Source organism: Bombina bombina, chromosome 3, assembly GCF_027579735.1.
Source record: "Bombina bombina isolate aBomBom1 chromosome 3, aBomBom1.pri, whole genome shotgun sequence".
NCBI lineage: Eukaryota > Metazoa > Chordata > Amphibia > Anura > Bombinatoridae > Bombina > Bombina bombina.
Genome location: NC_069501.1, coordinates 791,625,989 through 791,647,890, shown reverse-complemented (window position 1 = coordinate 791,647,890; position 21,902 = coordinate 791,625,989). Strand labels below are relative to the sequence as shown.

Genomic DNA, 21,902 nt, shown 5'->3' with positions numbered 1-21,902 from the left:
AAAACATATTCCCCTATGTGAAAAACAATGGAATGTGAACTATTTATAACGGTAAAGAGTTAAAAGATAAAGGTAAAGAGATAACAAGGGATATCATAAATAATCTACTATATAAAGAGATTTTAAATGCATGGAAGTATACTCATAAACTAATGCGATATAACTGCTTTGGAACTCCATATTTACAAATATGAGGCACTCCAAAATTAAACATTTGTGATTAAATAGCGGATACCATTTTAAAATACGTTCCAATTTACTTGCATTATAAGATTTGCTTTGTTCTCTTAGTATCCTTTGTAAAAGAGTAAACCTAGGTAGGCTAATGTCAGGGTCCTTACCGTGGTCCGCACTCCTAGCTGCTTGTTACGTGGAGAGGCGCCGATACCAGTCTACCAGCAGCTGCAGCTCAGGTGTGGGAGTCCCTATTGCCTAAGAAGGTCATTGTTTCCTGCGCCTTATCTGAAGGTCCCTACTTGGGTATGCTTATCCTACTGCTGAGACCAAATACCTCTGCCGTGATACTTGGGTATGCTTATCCTACTGCTGACACCAAAGACCTCTGCTGTGATACTTGTGTATGCTTATCCTACTGCTGAGACCAAAGATCTCTGCTGTGATACTTGTGTATGTTTATCCTACTGCTGAGACCAAAGACCTCTGCTGTGATACATGTATATGCTTATCCTACTGCTGAGGCAAAAGACTTCTGCTGTGATACTTGGGTATGCTTATCCTACTGCTGAGACCATAGACCTCTGCTGTGATCTTTGGATATGTTTATTGTTACTGCTGAGATCAAAAGGCCTCTACTGTGATACATTTTGTATGCTCTCTTGTTCCTGGACATTTCACAAAAAACCTCACCAACAGTACCCGCTGGGTTCTGTGCTTGCTGAGAGACTTGTGCTTAAAGTTTTAATTGGAAAGAATTTGGGGCCTATTTATTAAAGGTCTTGTGGACCTGATCCGACAGTGCGGATCGGGTCCGCAAGACCTCGCTGAATGCAGAGAGCAATACGCTCTCCGCATTTAACATTGCACTAGCAGCTCACAAGAGCTGCTGGTGCAACGCTGCCCCCTGCAGACTCGCGGCCAATGGGCCACCAGCAGGGAGGTGTCAATCAACTTGATCGTACTCGATCGGGTTAATTTCCGGCGATGTCTGTCCGCCTGCTCAGAGCAGGCGGACAGGTTATGGAGCAGCGGTCTTTGTGACCGCTGCTTCATAACTGCTGTTTCTGATCTGGTTCAATATTGACCATAATTTGATTTACCTGTTTCTGCATTATATTTCTTCAGTAAAGTTTGTTTAAGAAAATACTTCCTTTGTTTTGGTTTTCCATTCCTGCATACTGAGTTCCAGACACTTCCCTCACCCTCACAGCTAAAAGGAGCTAAGAAGCATGTATGGGCATCATTTATGAAGCTGCATAAGCAGCTTCAGGGCTGTTTTAGAGCACCAAATGGTAAGAAGCACCAGTTGAACAACAGCTGCTTCTTAACATGTCCACAACCTCAGAGGTTGCTGGTGTCAGACAATCCAGACTCGTTCATTCAGAATGACTGACAAGCCCAGGTCTTGCGTCATTGGTCCTGCGAAAGCAGTGGGAGGGGTTGCACGAGCGATTGTGCAATATTAAATTCCAGCAGCCAATGCTGCTCTGGAGGGTCCGAAAGCATGCAGACAGGTTCGCGATTCTCGCTTAGCGATTTAAATCTTACATGATGTCGGGTCAGCACATATGAAGAATTAATAATCTCACATCATGTTATTGAAATATTTTATATAAAATATTTTTAAAAAATCAATAATAATTATTAGAAATTATTAGATATATTGTAAAAAAAATTGCTAAATAATCCATACAATATATATTTTTTACAGTGTATATAATAATTTTTAATAATTATTTTAAAAAAACATTCTATGTAATATTTCAATAACGTGATGTAAGATTAATAATTCTTTATGTGCGCTAACCCGTCACTGGGGAACGCAAATCACGCTACGCATGTTTTACATTTCTCTGTATGTTATTGTATTTTATTTTTATTATTAAATATATATATATATATATATATATATATATATATATATATATATATATATATATATATATATATATATATATATATATGTGATACTGTTAATGTAAAATAGATATCTATACATATATATCTAAAGGAATAGATCTACAGGTATAGGTATATACAGAATTACAATGCCGCCTGTTTCCTAAACACAGCATATACCACACAGATTAAAACATATATATATATATATATATATATATATATATATATATATATATATATATATATATATATATATATATATATATATATATATATATATAAAAGAAACATCCTTCTTTCAAATAATGTTTTGCTTGCCTTTAGGCAGTAGGTGAGAGGAAAGAAGAGTCCGTTCTTATAATTAAGGGGGTCACATTATCAGGTAATAGGGGTCTCCTCATAGAACCTTTTTCATCTCCCTGGCCATAAATATAAATAAAAACTCAAAAAAGTATATCATCTCCCTATAGTTGTCATAGCTACAGTGGTATCCTGACAGCACATCCTAACAAATACATATTTGCAGGTTTCCGAATAAACTGTAAAACTTGCTGAGTGTAAAATAGGTTACATTATGTAAAAAATCAACTTTACAAAATCATTAACTGGAGTATTTTATGTTTGATGCTCGTTTATTATGTGTTACATTAAAACAGACTGGGGCAGAGGAAATAATATTCAAACACTGAAAACAGAATTTTGTATCATTGTAAAATGTATCTAACAATATATAGATGTGTATTTTATATATATTAATTTTCTGCATCTAGTACTACATTTTATTTTATGATGTTCAATAACAATTCTTTATTGGATACCACACACAAAGTGAAAAGTGTATGCTGGCAGTCCTAAACACACACACACACACACTGGTCTCATTCTCTGTTTTAGGGGTCAAATCCTCTCCTTAGACTGTTAAGACAACACTATCAATAGAAAATGTGTTATAAGGATGCAAAAACCTTAAAACTACTACTACTCATTTTAAAGCCAGAGTATATTTGCATTTAAATTAAAGCATAAACTCCTAAACTACTAAAGATACATTTTACCCTGAACTGTACTGCTTACTGGCAAACAATCATTAAATTACTTAAAGGGACAGTATACACCAATTTTCATTTAACTGCATGAGATAGACACTACTATAAAGAAGTATATATATCACAGATACTGATATAAAAATCCAGTTTAAAACCTTTTAAAAACTTATTTAGAAGCTCCCAGATTAGCACTGTTGATGAGGTTAGGCTGGGACACCCATGAAAGGAGCTTGGAAAGCAGGACGTGCAGACACTCATCTCCCCCCCCCCATATGAAAAGATCCATTACACAAACAATAGTCTGTAGACATCAGTATAAATCTAAAACTTTAGGGCTTGGTTAGGAGTTTGAAAATCAGCACAGTATTTTTTAAAAATACAAAAACACTCTCAGATGTACTATACAAATGGATCATCTACAACACATTTATGCCAAGAAAAAAAAAATGTCCCTTTAATAATGGGGTTCGAGCATTTTGAGCATTTTTTTTGCCCTGAATGAAGTTCCTTAGGAAAATGGAGCTGCAAGATCTCGACCCAAGTACATTTCATAATATAATAGAATAATAAGTCATAGTAGAATAATAAGTCGCCTCTCAATGTCAGAATCCCCTGGGAAAATATAAGTAGGGATAGCTTTAGACAATGTAAGCCTCTGTGGTCTGGTATTGTGTCTGTGTATGTGTGTGTGTGTGTATGTGTGTATTTGTGTGTATGTGTGTATTTGTGTGTGTGTGTATTTGTGTGTATTTGTGTGTGTGTATGTATGTATGTATGTGTGTGTGTATGTATGTGTGTATTTGTGTATGTGTGTATTTGTGTGTGTGTATTTGTGTGTGTATGTATGTGTGTATTTGTGTGTGTATGTGTGTGTGTGTGTGTGTATGTATGTGTGTGTGTGTGTGTGTGTGTATTTGTGTGTGTGTATGTATGTGTGTGTGTGTGTGTATATGTGTATGTGTGTGTGTGTGTATTTGTGTGTGTGTGTGTGTATGTATGTGTGTGTGTGTATTTGTGTGTGTGTGTGTGTATGTGTGTATGTATGTGTGTGTGTATTTGTGTGTGTATGTGTGTGTGTGTGTGTGTGTGTATATGTGTATGTGTGTGTGTGTGTGTGTATTTGTGTTTGTGTGTATGTATTTATGTGTGTGTGTATGTGTGTGTGTGTGTATATGTGTATGTGTGTGTATGCGTGTATGTGTGTGTGTGTATGTATGCGTGTATGTGTGTGTGTATGTGTGTGTTTGTGTGTGTGTGTGTGTATTGCATTCTGGCTGGTGGCTTTCTATCACTCTTTGGTAAATCTGTACACAAGATTTTCTAAAAGTTCTGAAAAAAAATATTTTTATTAGAGTAACTTGCAGAAAACAAATTAGATGATAAACTGGGTGAGAGCTAAATAGTAAAAAAAAAAGATGTACACACTGCTTTTTTGTGTGCCGGTTCTCCAAAAGAAGGAGCCCATACTCATTAATTAAGGATTGATATATTGTACTCAGTAACTTTGAAGAGTATTTACATGATAATTACAAATATTACCTGTTATGAGATAGCAGAGGGGGTGGTACTTAGTACAGATGAGTATCCCACAAAGAGCATGCCTGCTATATGAGCAATATGAACCCTGTTTCAGGGAGAATTTAACCCTTGCACAGCTTTTAGGTGCTACTCTGTCTTAACAATGGATATTTATACATCTATATTAAAGATAGATGGATAGAAAGAAAGATAGATAGATAGATAGATAGATAGATAGATAGATAGATAGATAGATAGATAGATAGATGATAGATAGATATAGATAGATAATAATATAGATTATAGATAGTTTTACTTAAATATGAGGAGTATTTTTTGACAAAACTTGAAAAGTACCTATACCTATGAATATATGAAATTTATTTATTTATAGTTGTTTTCATTCTGAAATGAAAGTGAAAATATTAATTTAATCAAATAATGTTCAAATTGTGTAGAATGTACTGTTTAACATTTAAGCTAAGGGATTAACACAGAAGTTTATGTTTTAAAACTATATGGTGTGACTGTGTACGTTTTATTCTTTATGCAGCTAAGAAAAATCTTCTTATAACATTTGTTATGGTGGGGACGTTGTTTGTTTGGATAAACCTCGGCCAGGACTTGAGTTGCCCTGTCAGCTGCAGAGTATTTGTAAAGTATATTTATATATAGACTGGTACAAGAGGTGCACATGTTGTGAAAGAGGGTGGGGGCAGCAGCGGGCGTGCTCTTATCTGTTAGTGGGAGGATCAAGCAATACAGGGTGCCTGAGGGAAGTTTACATACTGTCACAAAGTTTCTCTGGTGTCCAATTAGCAAGGTACCGGAGCTTAAAGTGTCCTTGTTATGCCCCCTGGCAGTAACAGGGTGCAGTGATTCTCCGGTGCAGGATATACAGCAACAAGTAAGCAGTCCTTGCTTAAAGAAAGCTGCCGTCCTGGGACAGGATTTTACTTATGTACTTCAATGTGATATTTATTTTTTTGCATCTGCATTACACTTAATGAAATTATGGCCAGTGCTGGCAAGAAGAAATTTGTTACAAGATATCAACACAGCTTACCAGTGTTCAAACCCTTCCGCACCACCAGCAGGTAAAAAAGCATTTGTGTACTAGTAATGCAAACTTTCAAAAGTTTAATAAGATAACGAGCATTGTGATATGATGACTATACTGAATATAAGGTTTCCACAAGTGTGAAAGAAAACAGTGAAAAAAATAAATATTAATTACATGAAAGACCACTCCATTATATCTATACCAATGTAAGAGTATGAAAGACTATATATTGTTTTTAACCAATTATAATTTGAACAATTAATACTGATGGAAAATAACCTTTTGGCAAGTAAATGTTAACACAGGAATGAATGTATTAAAGCATTTTAATAACATAACATTGCATATCTGAGATTAACATAGATCAACACATTTTATTTGCCCATAATTAGACAATACTTATTTTACGTATGAACATTTTAATATTCTATCGAATTAAACCCTGCTGTAAATTAGGTATTAAAGGGACAGTCAAGTCCAGAAAAAACTTTCATGACTTAAATAGGGAATGTAATTTTAAACAACTTTCCAATTTACTTTTATCACCAATGTTGCTTTGTTCTCTTGATATTCTTAGTTGAAAGCTAATTCTAGGAGGTTCATATGTTAATTTCTTAGACCTTGAAAACTGCCTCTAATCTGAATGCATTTTGACCACTAGAGGGCATTAGTTGATGTGTTTCAAATAGATAACATTGAGCTCATGCACGTGAAGTTATCCTGGAGTGAGCACTGATTGGCTAAAAAGCAAGTCAGTCAAAAGAACTGAAATAAGGGGGCAGTCTGCAGAGGCTTAGATACTTAGAATGTAATTACAAAGGTAAGATGTGTATTATTATAACTGTGTTGGTTATGCAAAACTGGGGAATGGGTAATAAAGGTATTATCTTTCTTTTTAAACAACAACAATTCTGGTGTTGACTGTCCCTTTAAGTACTCAAAACACAATTATTTCAATAATTATAATCCATTAGAACCATACTGACAGTATTAATAATATACATCACTATAATTAATATAAAAAAGTGACAGTATGTTAATTATGGTTTCTTCTTGTTAGAAAAATGCATTTATATTGTTTTAATGTGTGATCTTATAGGGATAGTATAGTCATAATTAGACATTCATGATTTAGACAGAGCACACAATTTTAAACAACTTTCTAAATTAATTATTATTATTATTATTATTATTTGTAGAGCGCCAACATATTCCGTAGTGCTACATTTGCTTCCTTCTCTTGTTTTCCTTTGCTGAAGGGTTTATTTAGGAAAGCTCAGGAGCAGCAAAGAACCTAGGTTGTAGCTGCTGATTGGTGGCTGCATATATACTGATTGTCATTGGCTCACCTATGTGTTTAATTTGAAACCAGTAATGCATTGCTGCTCCTTAAACAAATGATACCAAGAGAATGAAACAAATGTGATAATAGAAGTAAACTGGAAAATTGTTTAAAATTGTATGTTACCTAAATCATGAAAGAAAACGTTTTGGGTTTCTTGTCCCTTTAAAAATTTTTTTTTATTGTATGCATTTAAAAGAGCAGCTGTTAAAATTGTTAAAGGGATACTAAACCCAATTTTTTTCATTAATGATTCAGATAGAGCATGCAATTTTAAGAAACTTTCTATTTTACTTCTATTATCAATTTTTCTTCGTTCTCTTGCTATCTTTATTTAAAAAGCGGGTAAGTAAAGCTAAGGAACCGAGCCATTTTTGGTTCAGAACCTGGGTTTTGCTTGCTTATTGGTGGTAAAATGTAGCCACCAATAAGCTAGCGCTATCCAGGGTGCTGAACCTAAAATGGGCCGGCTCCTAAGCTTTACATTCCTGCTTTTTAAATAAAGATAGCTAGAGAACAAAGAAAAAATAATAATAGGAGTAAAGGAGTAAAGCAGTGATGTGCGGTGAGGTCAGAGGGTGGTAAGGCATTGGCTATGATACGCACAAGAAGCACATATATGAACCCAATAAAGGTAGCTTAAATTTACAATTAAGTGAGCTGGTTGCACAATGACAATTAGCATTCTTTACAACATACGCATACAGATAAGAAACTTATTAAATTCTTGTTATATAGGCAAATACAGTTCCACTATTTATACTCATTCAACACAAAAATATAGTGCATGATATTACCTTCCTTGAGGCAGAACTTTTTTTTACTTTCTGTGATAAGATTGAAAAATCTTCCGCAGGTCCCTTTGAAACTAAATTGTAAAATTAGGCAGTTACACTAAAGCATTGTTTCTCAACCGTGGTCCTCAAGTACCCCCAACAGGCTAGGTTTTCATTATAGCTGAGGCTTATATGTGCAAGAGGCATAAATGTGCAACCCCCAATCACCAGCTTGCTCCCAATAGTGCATTGCTGCTCCTGATGCTATCTAAGTATGCTTATTTTGAGACAAAAAGTATATTTAATGATAGAAAAGTGCTGGAAATATGTTTAAAATTGCATGTTTTCTCTGAATCATGAAACGTTTAATTTTGACTTTACTGTCCCTTTAAATGGACAGTTTAGTCAAAATTAAACTTTCATGATTCATATAGGGCATGCAATTTTAAACAATTTTTAAATTTACTTTTATTAAATTTTCTTTGTTCTCTTGGTATTCTTTGCTGAAAGCTAAACTTAGGTTGAATCATATGCTAATTTTTAAGCCCTTGAATTCCACCTCTTATCTCAGTGCATTTTGAAAGTTTTTAGTGCCTGGAAAACACACTAACTAATAAGCATTATCTGACACCGAATAGAAAGCTGAAGATATTAACATTTATAAAAAAAAGTTAGTAAAAGGAAACATATTTTATGATTATTATATCTGAGAGTGAATGAGTGTCAGGCAGTATGTACAGAGAGCCATATAGTGCATAGAATGACAAAGCACATAAAGCAAAGGGAAGTATGTACAGAGAACCATATAGTACATAGAATGACAAAGCACATGGCAGTATGTACAGAGAGCCATATAATGCATATAATGACAAAGCACAGGGTAGTATGTACAGAGAACCATATAGTGCATAGAATGACAAAGCACAGGGCAGTATGTACAGAGAACCATATAGTGCATAGAATGACAAAGCACAGAGCAGTATGTACAGAGAACCATATAGTGCATAGAATGACAAAGCACAGGGCAGTATATACAGATAACCATATAGTACATAGAATGACAAAGCACAGGGCAGTATGTACAGAGAGCCATATAGTTCATAGAATGAGAAAGCACAGGGAAGTATGTACAGCGTACCATATAGTGCATAAAATGAAAAATCACAGAGCAGTATGTACAGAGTACCATATAGTGAATAGAATGACAAAGCACAGGGCAGTATGTACAGAAAACCATATAGTGCATAGAATGACAAAGCACAGGGCAGTATGTACAGAAAACCATATAGTGCATAGAATGACAAAGCACAGGGCAGTATGTACAGAGAGCCATATAGTGCATAAAATGACAAATCACAGAGCAGTATGTACAGAGAACCATATAGTGCATAGAATGACAAATCACAGAAGCTGCCAGGTGCCCACAAAGTCGAGTGTTTCATTGTGAATATGTTACAGCAGTTGAGGTAGCCATGAAGGAGAGAGGGGCAAAGATTAAAACTAAACCCCTCCCATTGAATTTCTAAATTCTAATTTTAAACACATTTGTTGACCCCTGGATTACATATAATCTACAACATTCCATGTTTTCCTTTGAGAGCAACATCATATGATATTTATATTTCAGAACAAAATAAATGTAACATCTGTGTGTGTTTGTACCAAAAATATCAGAGTTTACAAGATTTTTTTCCCTACATTTTATATTTTCTTCCACTGGCTGCACAGGTTGTTGATGGTGATGAGCTTGCATGCTGCTAGTTTTAATATTGCTATTGTTTACACAAAACTGTGTTTGACTCCAACAAAATGTTAAGCACATAGTCAAAGTCATCTCCAGAAAAGCAATACACTAATGGCTTGTCAATAAACATGTCCTATGAGCCCATCTGGGAGTATGTACAGAGAACCATATAGTGCATAGAATGACAAAGCACAGGGCAGAATATACAGAGAGCCATATAGTGCACAGAATGCCAAAACACAGAGCAGTATGTTCAAAGACCCATATAGTACATAGAATGAGAAAGCACAGGGAAGTATGTACAGAGTAACATATAGTGCATAGAATGACAAATCACAGAGCAGTGTGTACAGACTACCATATAGTGCATATAATGACAAAGCACAGGGCAGTATGTAGAGAGAGCCATATAGTACATAGAATGACAAAGCACAGGGCAGTATGTACAGAGTACTATATAGTGCATAGAATGAGAAAGCACAGGCAGTATGTACAGAGAGCCATATAGTACATAGAATGACAAAGCACAGGGCAGTATGTACAGAGTATCATATAGTGCATAGAATGAGAAAGCACAGGGAAGTATGTACAGAGTACCATATTGTGCATAGAATGACAAAGCACAGGGCAGTATGTACAGAGAGCCATATAGTACATAAAATGACAAAGCACAGGGCAGTATGTACAAAGAACCATATAGAGCATATAATGACAAAGCACAGGGCAGTATGTACAGAGAGCCATATAGTACATAGAAAGACAAAGCACAGAGCAGTATGTACATAGAACCATATAGTGCATAGAATGACAAAGCACAGGGCAGTATGTACAGAGAGTCATATAGTACATAGAATTACAAAGCATAGGCAGTATGTACAGAGAACCATATAGTAGTACATAGAATTACAACGCATAGGCAGTATGTACAGAGAACCATATAGTAGTACATAGAATGACAAAGCACAGGCAGTATGCACAAAAAGCCATATAGAGCATAGAATAACAAAGCACAGGGCAGTATGTATAGATAACCATATAGTGCATAGAATGACAAAGCACAGGGCAATATGTACAGAGAGCCATATAGTACATAAAATGACAAAGCACAGGGCAGTATGTACAAAGAACCATATATAACATATAATGACATAGCACAGGGCAGTATGTACAGAGAGTCATATAGTACACAGAATAACAAAGTACAGAGCAGTATGTACATAGAACCATATAGAACATAGAATGACAAAGCACAGGGCAATATGTACAGAGAGCCATATAGTGCATAGGATAACAAAGCACAGGGCAGTATGTACAGAGAGCAATATAGTACATAGAATGACAAAGCACAGGGCAGTATGTACAGAGAGCCATATAGTACATAGAATCAGAAAACACAGAGTAGAATGTAAAGATAACCATATAGTACATAGAATGACAAAGCACAGGGCGGTATGTACAGAGAGCGATATACTACATAGAATGACAAAGCCCAGGGCATTATGTACAGAGAGTCATATAGTGCATAGAATGACAAAGCACAGGCAGTATGTACAGAGAACCATATAGTGCATACAATGAGAAAGCACAGGGCAGTATGTACAAAGGACCAAATAGAGCATAGAATGACAAAGCACAGTGCAGTATGTACAGATAACCATATAGTACATAGAATGACAATGCACAGGGCAGTATGTACAGAGAGCAATATAGTACATAGAATGACAAAGCACATGGAATTATGTACAGATAACCATATAGTACATAGAATAACAAAGCACGGGGCAGTATGTATAGAGAACAATATAGTGTAAAGAATGACAAAGCACAGGGCAGTATGTACAGAGAGCCATATAGTGCATAGAATGACAAAGCACAGGGCAGTATGTACAGAGAACCATGTAGAGCATAGAATGACAAAGCAAAGGGCAGTATGTACAGACAACCATATAGAGCATAGAATGACAAAGCACAGGACAGTATGTACAGAGAACCATATAGTTCATAGAATAACAAAGCACAGGGCAGTATGTATAGAGAGCCATATACAGCATAGAATGACAAAGCACAGGGCAGTATGTACAGAGAACCATATAGAGCATAGAATGACAAACCACAGGACAGTATGTACAGAGAGCCATATAGTACATAGAATGACAAAGCACAGGGCAGTATGTACAGAGAGCCATTTAGTACATAGAATGACAATGCACAGGGCAGTATGTACAGAAAACCATATAGTGCATAGAATGACAAAGCACAAGGCAGTATGTACAGAGCCAAATAGTGCATACAATGACAAAACACAGGGCAGTATGTACAGAGAACCATATAGTACATTAAATGAAAAAGCACAGGGCAGTATGTACAGAAAACCATATAGTGCATAGAATGGCAAAGAACAGGGCAGTATGTACAGAGAGCCATATAGTACATAGAATGGCAAAGCACAGGGCATTATGTACAGATAGCCATATAGTGGATAGAATGACAAAGCACATGCAGTATGCACAAAGAACCGTATAGTACATAGAATGACAAAGCACAGGGCAGGGCAGTATGTACAGAGAGTCATATAGTCCATAGAAGGACAACGCACAGGCAGTATGTACAACAAACCATATAGTGCATAGAATGACAAAGCACAGGGCAGTATGTACAAAGAACCATATAGAGCATAGAATGACAACGTACAGGGCAGTATGCACAGAGAGCCATATAGTACATAGACTAATAAAGCAAGGGGCAGTATGTACAGAAAACAATATAGTGCAAAGAATGACAAAGCACAGGGCAGTATGTACATAGAGCCATATAGTGCATAGATTGACAAAGCACATGGCAGTATGTACAGAGAGCCATATAGTGCATAGATTGACAAAGCACAGGGCAGTATGTACAGAGAACCATATAGAGCATAGAATGACAAAGCACAGGGCAGTGTGTACAGAGAACCATATAGAGCATAGAATGACAAAGCTCAGGACAGTATGTACAGAGAACCATATAGTTCATAGAATGACAAAGCACAGGGCAGTATGTACAGAGAGCCATATAGAGCATAGAATGACAAAGCACAGGGCAGTATGTACAGAGAGCCATATAGTGCATAGATTGACAAAGCGCAGGGCAGTATGTACAGAGAGATATATAGTACATAGAATGACAAAGCACAGGGCAGTATGTACAGAAAAGTTCCATATAGTGCCTAGAATGACAAAGCACAGTGCAGTATGTACAGAGAACCATATAGAGCATAGAATGACATAGCACAGGGCAGTATGTACAGAGAACCAGAAAGTTCATAGAATGACAAAGCAGAGGGCAGTATGTACAGAGAGCCATATAGAAAATAAAATGACAAAGCACAGGGCAGTATGTACAGGGAACCATATAGTGCATAGAATATCAAAGCGCAAGGCAGTATGTACAGAGAGACATATAGTGCATAGAATGACAAAGCACAGGGCAGTATGTACAGAAAGCCATATAGTACATAGAATGGAAAAGCACAGGGCAGTATGTACAGAGCCATATAGTACAAAGAATGAAATAACACAGAGCAGTATGTACAGAGATCCATATAGTACATAGAATGAAAAAGCACAGGGCAGTATGTACAGAGAACCATATAGTGCATAGAATGACAAAACACAGGGCAGTATGTACAAAGAACCATATAGTACATAGAATGAAAAAGCACAGGGCAGTATGTACAGAAAACCATATAGTGCATAGAATGGCAAAGCACAGGACAGTATGTACAGAGAGCCATATAGTGCATAGAATGACAAAGCATAGGGCAGTATGTACAGAGAGCCATATAGTACATAGAATGACAAAGCACAGGGCAGTATGTACAAAGTATCATATAGAACACAAAATGAAAAAGCACAGGGCAGTATGTACAGAGAGTCATATAGTGCATAGAATGACAAAGCACAGAGCAGTATGTACAGAGAGATATATAGTGCATAAATGATAAAGCACAGGGCAGTATGTACAGAGAACAATATAGAGCATATAATGACAAAGCATGGGGCAGTATGTAGAGAGAGCCATATAGTATATAGAATGACAACGTACAGGGCAGTATGCACAGAGAGCCATATAGTACATAGACTAACAAAGCAAGGGGCAGTATGTACAGAAAACAATATAGTGCAAAGAATGACAAAGCACAGGACAGTATGTACATAGAGCCATATAGTGCATAGAATGACAAAGCACAGGGCAGTATGTACAGAGAGCCATATAGTGCATAGATTGACAAAGCACAGGGCAGTATGTACAGAGAGCCATATAGTGCATAGATTGACAAAGCACAGGGCAGTATGTACAGAGAACCATATAGAGCATAGAATGACAAAGCTCAGGACAGTATGTACAGAGAACCATATAGTTCATAGAATGACAAAGCACAGGGCAGTATGTACAGAGAGCGATATAGAGCATAGAATGACAAAGCGCAGGGCAGTATGTACAGAGAGATATATAGTGCATAGAATGACAAAGCACAGTGCAGTATGTACAGAGAACCATATAGAGCATAGAATTACATAGCACAGGGCAGTATGTATAGAGAACCATAAAGTTCATAGAATGACAAAGCAGAGGGCAGTATGTACAGAGAGTCATATAGAAAATAGAATGACAAAGCATAGGGCAGTATGTACAGAGAGCCATATAGTATATAGAATGACAAAGCACAGGGCAGTATGTACAAAGTATCATATAGAACATAGAATGAAAAAGCACAGGACAGTATGTACAGAGAATCATATAGTGCATAGAATGACAAAGCACAGAGCAGTATGTACAAATAACCATATAGTAGATAGAATGACAAAGCACAGGGCAGTATGTATAGAGAGCCATATAGTACATAGAATGACAATGCACAGGAAATTATGTACAGAGAACCATATAGTACATAGAATGAGAAAGCATTGGGTAGTATCTAAAGAGAAGTGAGAACCATATAGTGCATATAATGATTAAGAACAGGGCAGTATGTACAGAGAGCCATATAGTGCATAAAATGATAAAGCATAGGGCAGTATGTACAGAGAGCCATATAGTGCATAGAATGACAAAGCACAGGGTAGTATGTACAGAGAACAATATAGAGCATATAATGACAAAGCATGGGGCAGTATGTAGAGAGAGCCATATAGTACATAGAATGACAAAGCACAGAGCAGTATATACATAGAACCATATAGAGCATAGAATGACAACGTACAGGGCAGTATGCACAGAGAGCCATATAGTACATAGACTAACAAAGCAAGGGGCAGTATGTACAGAAAACAATATAGTGCAAAGAATGACAAAGCACAGGGCAGTATGTACAGAGAGCCATATAGTGCATAGATTGACAAAGCACAGGGCAGTATGTACAGAGAGCCATATAGTGCATAGATTGACAAAGCACAGGGCAGTATGTACAGAGAACCATATAGAGCATAGAATGACAAAGCACAGGGCAGTGTGTACAGAGAACCATATAGAGCATAGAATGACAAAGCTCAGGACAGTATGTACAGAGAACCATATAGTTCATAGAATGACAAAGCACAGGGCAGGATGTACAGAGAGCGATATAGAGCATAGAATGACAAAGCGCAGGGCAGTATGTACAGAGAGATATATAGTGCATAGAATGACAAAGCACAGTGCAGTATGTACAGAGAACCATATAGAGCATAGAATTACATAGCACAGGGCAGTATGTATAGAGAACCATAAAGTTCATAGAATGACAAAGCAGAGGGCAGTATGTACAGAGAGTCATATAGAAAATAGAATGACAAAGCACAGGGCAGTATGTACAGAGAACCATATAGTGCATAGAATGACAAAGCACAAGGCAGTATGTACAGAGAAACATATAGTGCATAGAATGACAAAGCACAGGGCAGTATGTACAGAAAACCATATAGTGCATAGAATGGAAAAGCACAGGGCAGTATGTACAGAGCCATATAGTACAAAGAATGAAAAAACACAGAGCAGTATGTACAGAGATCCATATAGTACATAGAATGAAAAAGCACAGGGCAGTATGTACAGAGAACCATATAGTGCATAGAATGACAAAACACAGGGCAGTATGTAAAAAGAACCATATAGTACATGGAATGAAAAAGCACAGGGCAGTATGTACAGAAAACCATATAGTGCATAGAATGGCAAAGCACAGGGCAGTATGTACAGAGCCATATAGTGCATAGAATTACAAAGCACAGGACAGTATGTACAGAGAGCCATATAGTGCATAGAATGACAAAGCACAGGGCAGTATGTACAGAGAGCCATATAGTATATAGAATGACAAAGCACAGGGCAGTATGTACAGAGAGCCATATAGTACATTAAATGACAAAGCACAGGGCAGTGTGTACAAAGAATCATATAGAACATAGAATGAAAAAGCACAGGGCAGTATGTACAGAGAGTCATATAGTGCATAGAATGACAAAGCATAGGGCAGTATGTACAAATAACCATATAGTAGATAGAATGACAAAGCTTAGGGCAGTATGTACAAAGAATCATATAGAACATAGAATGAAAAAGCACAGGGCAGTATGTACAGAGAGTCATATAGTGCAAAGAATGACAAAGCACAGGGCAGTATGTACAAATAACCATATAGTAGATAGAATGACAAAGCACAGGGCAGTATGTATAGAGAGCCATATAGTACATAGAATGACAATGCACAGGACATTATGTACAGAGAACCATATAGTACATAGAATGAGAAAGCATTGGGTAGTATCTAAAGAGAAGTGAGAACCATATAGTGCATATAATGACAAAGAACAGGGCAGTATGTACAGAGAGCCATATAGTGCATAGAATGATAAAGCACAGGGCAGTATGTACAGAGAGCCATATAGTGCACAGAATGACAAAGCACAGGCAGTATGTACATAGAACTATATAGAGCATAGAATGACAAAGCACAGGGTAGTATGTTCACAGAGCCATATAGTATATAGAATGACAAAGCACAGGGCAGTATGTACAGAGAACAATATAGAGCATATAATGACAAAGCATGGGGCAGTATGTAGAGAGAGCCATATAGTACATAGAATGACAAAGCACAGGGCAGTATATACATAGAACCATATAGAGCATAGAATGACAACGTACAGGGCAGTATGCACAGAGAGCCATATAGTACATAGACTAACAAAGCAAGGGGCAGTATGTACAGAAAACAATATAGTGCATAGAATGACAAAGCACATGACAGTATGTACAGAGAGCCATATAGTGCATAGATTGACAAAGCACAGGGCAGTATGTACAGAGAACCATATAGAGCATAGAATGACAAAGCACAGGGCAGTGTGTACATAGAACCATATAGAGCATAGAATGACAAAGCTCAGGACAGTATGTACAGAGAACCATATAGTACATAGAATGACAAAGCACAGGGCAGTATGTACAGAGAGCGATATAGAGCATAGAATGACAAAGCGCAGGGCAGTATGTACAGAGAAATATATAGTGCATAGAATAACAAAGCACAGGGCAGTATGTACAGAAAAGTTCCATATAGTGCATAGAATGGCAAAGCACAGTGCAGTATGTACAGAGAACCATATAGAGCATAGAATGACATAGCACAGGGCAGTATGTACAGAGAGCCATAAAGCTCATAGAATGACAAAGCAGAGGGCAGTATGTACAGAGAGTCATATAGAAAATAGAATGACAAAGCACAGGGCAGTATGTACAGAGAAATATATAGTGCATAGAATAACAAAGCACAGGGCAGTATGTACAGAAAAGTTCCATATAGTGCATAGAATGGCAAAGCACAGTGCAGTATGTACAGAGAACCATATAGAGCATAGAATGACATAGCACAGGGCAGTATGTACAGAGAGCCATAAAGCTCATAGAATGACAAAGCAGAGGGCAGTATGTACAGAGAGTCATATAGAAAATAGAATGACAAAGCACAGGGCAGTATGTTCAGAAAACCATATAGTGCAGAGTCATATAGTACAAAGAATGAAAAAACACAGAGCAGTATGTACAGAGATCCATATAGTACATATAATGAAAAAGCACAAGGCAGTATGTACAGAGAACCATATAGTGCATAGAATGACAAAACACAGGGCAGTATGTAAAAAGAACCATATAGTACATAGAATGAAAAAGCACAGGGCAGTATGTACAGAAAACCATATAGTGCATAGAATGGCAAAGAACAGGGCAGTATGTACAGAGCCATATAGTGCATAGAATGACAAAGCACAGGACAGTATGTACAGAGAGCCATATAGTGCATAGAATGACAAAGCACAGGGCAGTATGTACAGAGAGCGATATAGAGCATAGAATGACAAAGCGCAGGGCAGTATGTACAGAGAAATATATAGTGCATAGAATAACAAAGCACAGGGCAGTATGTACAGAAAAGTTCCATATAGTGCATAGAATGGCAAAGCACAGTGCAGTATGTACAGAGAACCATATAGAGCATAGAATGACATAGCACAGGGCAGTATGTACAGAGAGCCATAAAGCTCATAGAATGACAAAGCAGAGGGCAGTATGTACAGAGAGTCATATAGAAAATCGAATGACAAAGCACAGGGCAGTATGTACAGAGAAATATATAGTGCATAGAATAACAAAGCACAGGGCAGTATGTACAGAAAAGTTCCATATAGTGCATAGAATGGCAAAGCACAGTGCAGTATGTACAGAGAACCATATAGAGCATAGAATGACATAGCACAGGGCAGTATGTACAGAGAGCCATAAAGCTCATAGAATGACAAAGCAGAGGGCAGTATGTACAGAGAGTCATATAGAAAATAGAATGACAAAGCACAGGGCAGTATGTTCAGAAAACCATATAGTGCAGAGTCATATAGTACAAAGAATGAAAAAACACAGAGCAGTATGTACAGAGATCCATATAGTACATATAATGAAAAAGCACAAGGCAGTATGTACAGAGAACCATATAGTGCATAGAATGACAAAACACAGGGCAGTATGTAAAAAGAACCATATAGTACATAGAATGAAAAAGCACAGGGCAGTATGTACAGAAAACCATATAGTGCATAGAATGGCAAAGAACAGGGCAGTATGTACAGAGCCATATAGTGCATAGAATGACAAAGCACAGGACAGTATGTACAGAGAGCCATATAGTGCATAGAATGACAAAGCACAGGGCAGTATGTACAGAGAGCCATATAGTATATAGAATGAAAAGCACAGGACAGTATGTACAGAGAGCCATATAGTGCATAGAATGACAAAGCACAGGGCAGTATGTACAAAGAATCATATATAACATTGAATGAAAAAGCACAGGGCAGTATGTACAGAGAGTCATATAGTGCATAGAATGACAAAGCACAGGGCAGTATGTATAGAGAGCCATATAGTACATAGAATGACAATGCACAGGATATTATGTACAGAGAACCATATAGTACATAGAATGAGAAAGCATTGGGTAGTATCTAAAGAGAAGTGAGAACCATATAGTGCATATAATGACAAAGAACAGGGCAGTATGTACAGAGAGCCATATAGTGCATAGAATGATAAAGCACAGGGCAGTATGTACAGAGAGTCATATAGTGCACAGAATGACAAAGCACAGGCAGTATGTACATAGAACTATATAGATCATAGAATGACAAAGCACAGTGTAGTATGTTCACAGAGCCATATAGTATATAGAATGACAAAGCACAGGGCAGTATGTACAGAGAACAATATAGAGCATATAATGACAAAGCACGGGGCAGTATGCACAGAGAGCCATATAGTACATAGACAAACAAAGCACAGGGCAGTGTGTACAGAGAACCATATAAAGCATAGAATGACAAAGCTCAGGACAGTATGTACAGAGAACCACATAGTTCATAGAATGAGAAAGCATTGGGTAGTATCTAAAGAGAAGTGAGAACCATATAGTGCATATAATGACAAAGAACAGGGCAGTATGTACAGAGAGCCATATAGTGCATAGAATGATAAAGCACAGGGCAGTATGTACAGAGAGTCATATAGTGCACAGAATGACAAAGCACAGGCAGTATGTACATAGAACTATATAGATCATAGAATGACAAAGCACAGTGTAGTATGTTCACAGAGCCATATAGTATATAGAATGACAAAGCAAGGGGCAGTATGTACAGAAAACATATAAAGCATAGAATGACAAAGCTCAGGACAGTATGTACAGAGAACCATATAGAGCATAGAATGACAAAGCACAGGGCAGTGTGTACAGAGAACCATATAAAGCATAGAATGACAAAGCTCAGGACAGTATGTACAGAGAACCACATAGTTCATAGAATGACAAAGCACAGGGCAGTATGTACAGAAAGCCATTTAGTGCATAGATTGACAAAGCACAGGGCAGTATGTACAGAGAACCATATAGAGCATAGCATGACAAAGCACAGGGCAGTGTGTACAGAGAACCATATAAAGCATAGAATGACAAAGCACAGGGCAGTATGTACAGAGAACCATATAGTGCATAGAATGACAAAGCACAGGGCAGTATGTACAGAGATATATATAGTACATACAGGGCAGTATGTACAGAAAAGTTCCATATAGTGCATAGAATGGCAAAGCACATGGCAGTATGTACAGAGAACCATAAAGTTCATAGAATGACAAAGCCAAGGGCAATATGTACAGAGAGCCATATAGAAAATAGAATGACAATGCACAGGGCAGTATGTACAGGGAACCATATAGTGCATAGAATGTCAAAGCGCAAGGCAGTATGTACAGAGAACCATATAGTGCATAGAATGACAAAACACAGGGCAGTATGTACAGAGATCCATATAGTACATAGAATGAAAAAGCACAAGGCAGTATGTACATAGAACCATATAGAGCATATAATGACAAAGCACAGGGCAGTATGTAGAGAGAGCCATATAGTACATAGAATGACAAAGTACAGGGCAGTATATTCACAGAGCCATATAGTATATAAAATGACAAAGCACAGGGCAGTACGTACAGAGAACAATATAGAGCATATAATGACAAAGCACGGGGCAGTATGTAGAGAGAGCCATATAGTACATAGAATGACAAAGTACAGGGCAGTATATACATAGAACCATATAGAGCATAGAATGACAAAACACAGGGCAGTATGTACAGAGAACCATATAGTGCATAGAATGACAAAGCACAGGGCAGTATGTACAGAGAACCATATAGTGCATAGAATGACAAAGCACAGGACTGTATGTACAGATAACCATATAGTGCATAGATTGACAAAGCAGAGGCATTTAGTACAGAGAGCCATATAGTACATAGAATGACAAAGCACATGGCAGTATGTACAGAGAACCATATAGAGCAAAGAATGAAAAAGCACAGGGCAGTATGTACAGAGATCCATATATATAGCATATAATGACAATGCACAGGGCAGTATGTACAGAGAGCCATATAGTACACAGAATGACAAACCACAGGGCAGTATGTACAGAGAACCATATAGTGCATAGAATGACAAAGCACAGGGCAGTATGTACAGAGAACAATATAGTGCATAGAATGACAAAGCACAGGGCAGTATGTACAGAGAACCATATAGTGCATAGAATGACAAAGCAGAGGCAGTATGTACAGAGAGCCATATAGTACATAGAATGACAATGCACAGGGCAGTATATACAGAAAACCATATAGAGCATATAATGACAAATTACAGGGCAGTATGTACAGTGAGCCATATAGTACATAGAATGACAAAGCACAGGGCAGTATGTACAGAGAACCATATAGAGCATAGAATGACAAAGCACAGGGCAGTATGTACATAGAACCAAATAGAGCATAGAATGACAAAGCACAGGGCAGCATGTACAGAGAGCCATATAGTACATAGAATGACAAAGCACAGGGCAGTATGTACATAGAACCATATAGAGCATGGAATGACAAAGCACAGGGCAATGTGTACAGAGAGCCATATAGTGCGTAGAATGACAAAGCACAGGGCAGTATGTACAGAGAGCCATATAGTGCATAGAATGAAAAAGCACAGGGCATTATGTACAGGTAACCATATAGCACCTAGAATGACAAAGAACAGGGCAGTATGTACAGAGAGCCATATAGTGCATAGAATGACAAAGCACAGGGCAGTATGTACAGAGAACCATATTGTACATAGAATGACAAAGCACAGGGCAGTATGTACATAAAACCATATAGTGCGTAGAATGACAAAGCACAGGGCAGTATGTACTTAGAACCATATATAGAGCATATAATGACA

The 21,902-nt window shown here is 37.2% G+C and overlaps 1 protein-coding gene across 1 annotated transcript in view; it reads left to right on the top strand.

The window, feature by feature from the left end:
• The first annotated feature begins 5,453 nt into the window (after window positions 1–5,453).
• Window positions 5,454–21,902, top strand: part of LOC128654044 (ATP-binding cassette sub-family C member 5) — a 432,957-nt gene continuing 416,508 nt past the window's right edge. The window contains exon 1 of the mRNA XM_053707695.1: window positions 5,454–5,740. Within this exon, the coding sequence (XP_053563670.1) occupies window positions 5,658–5,740 (83 nt within the window). The 5' untranslated portion in view covers window positions 5,454–5,657. The remainder of the gene's footprint in view (window positions 5,741–21,902) is intronic.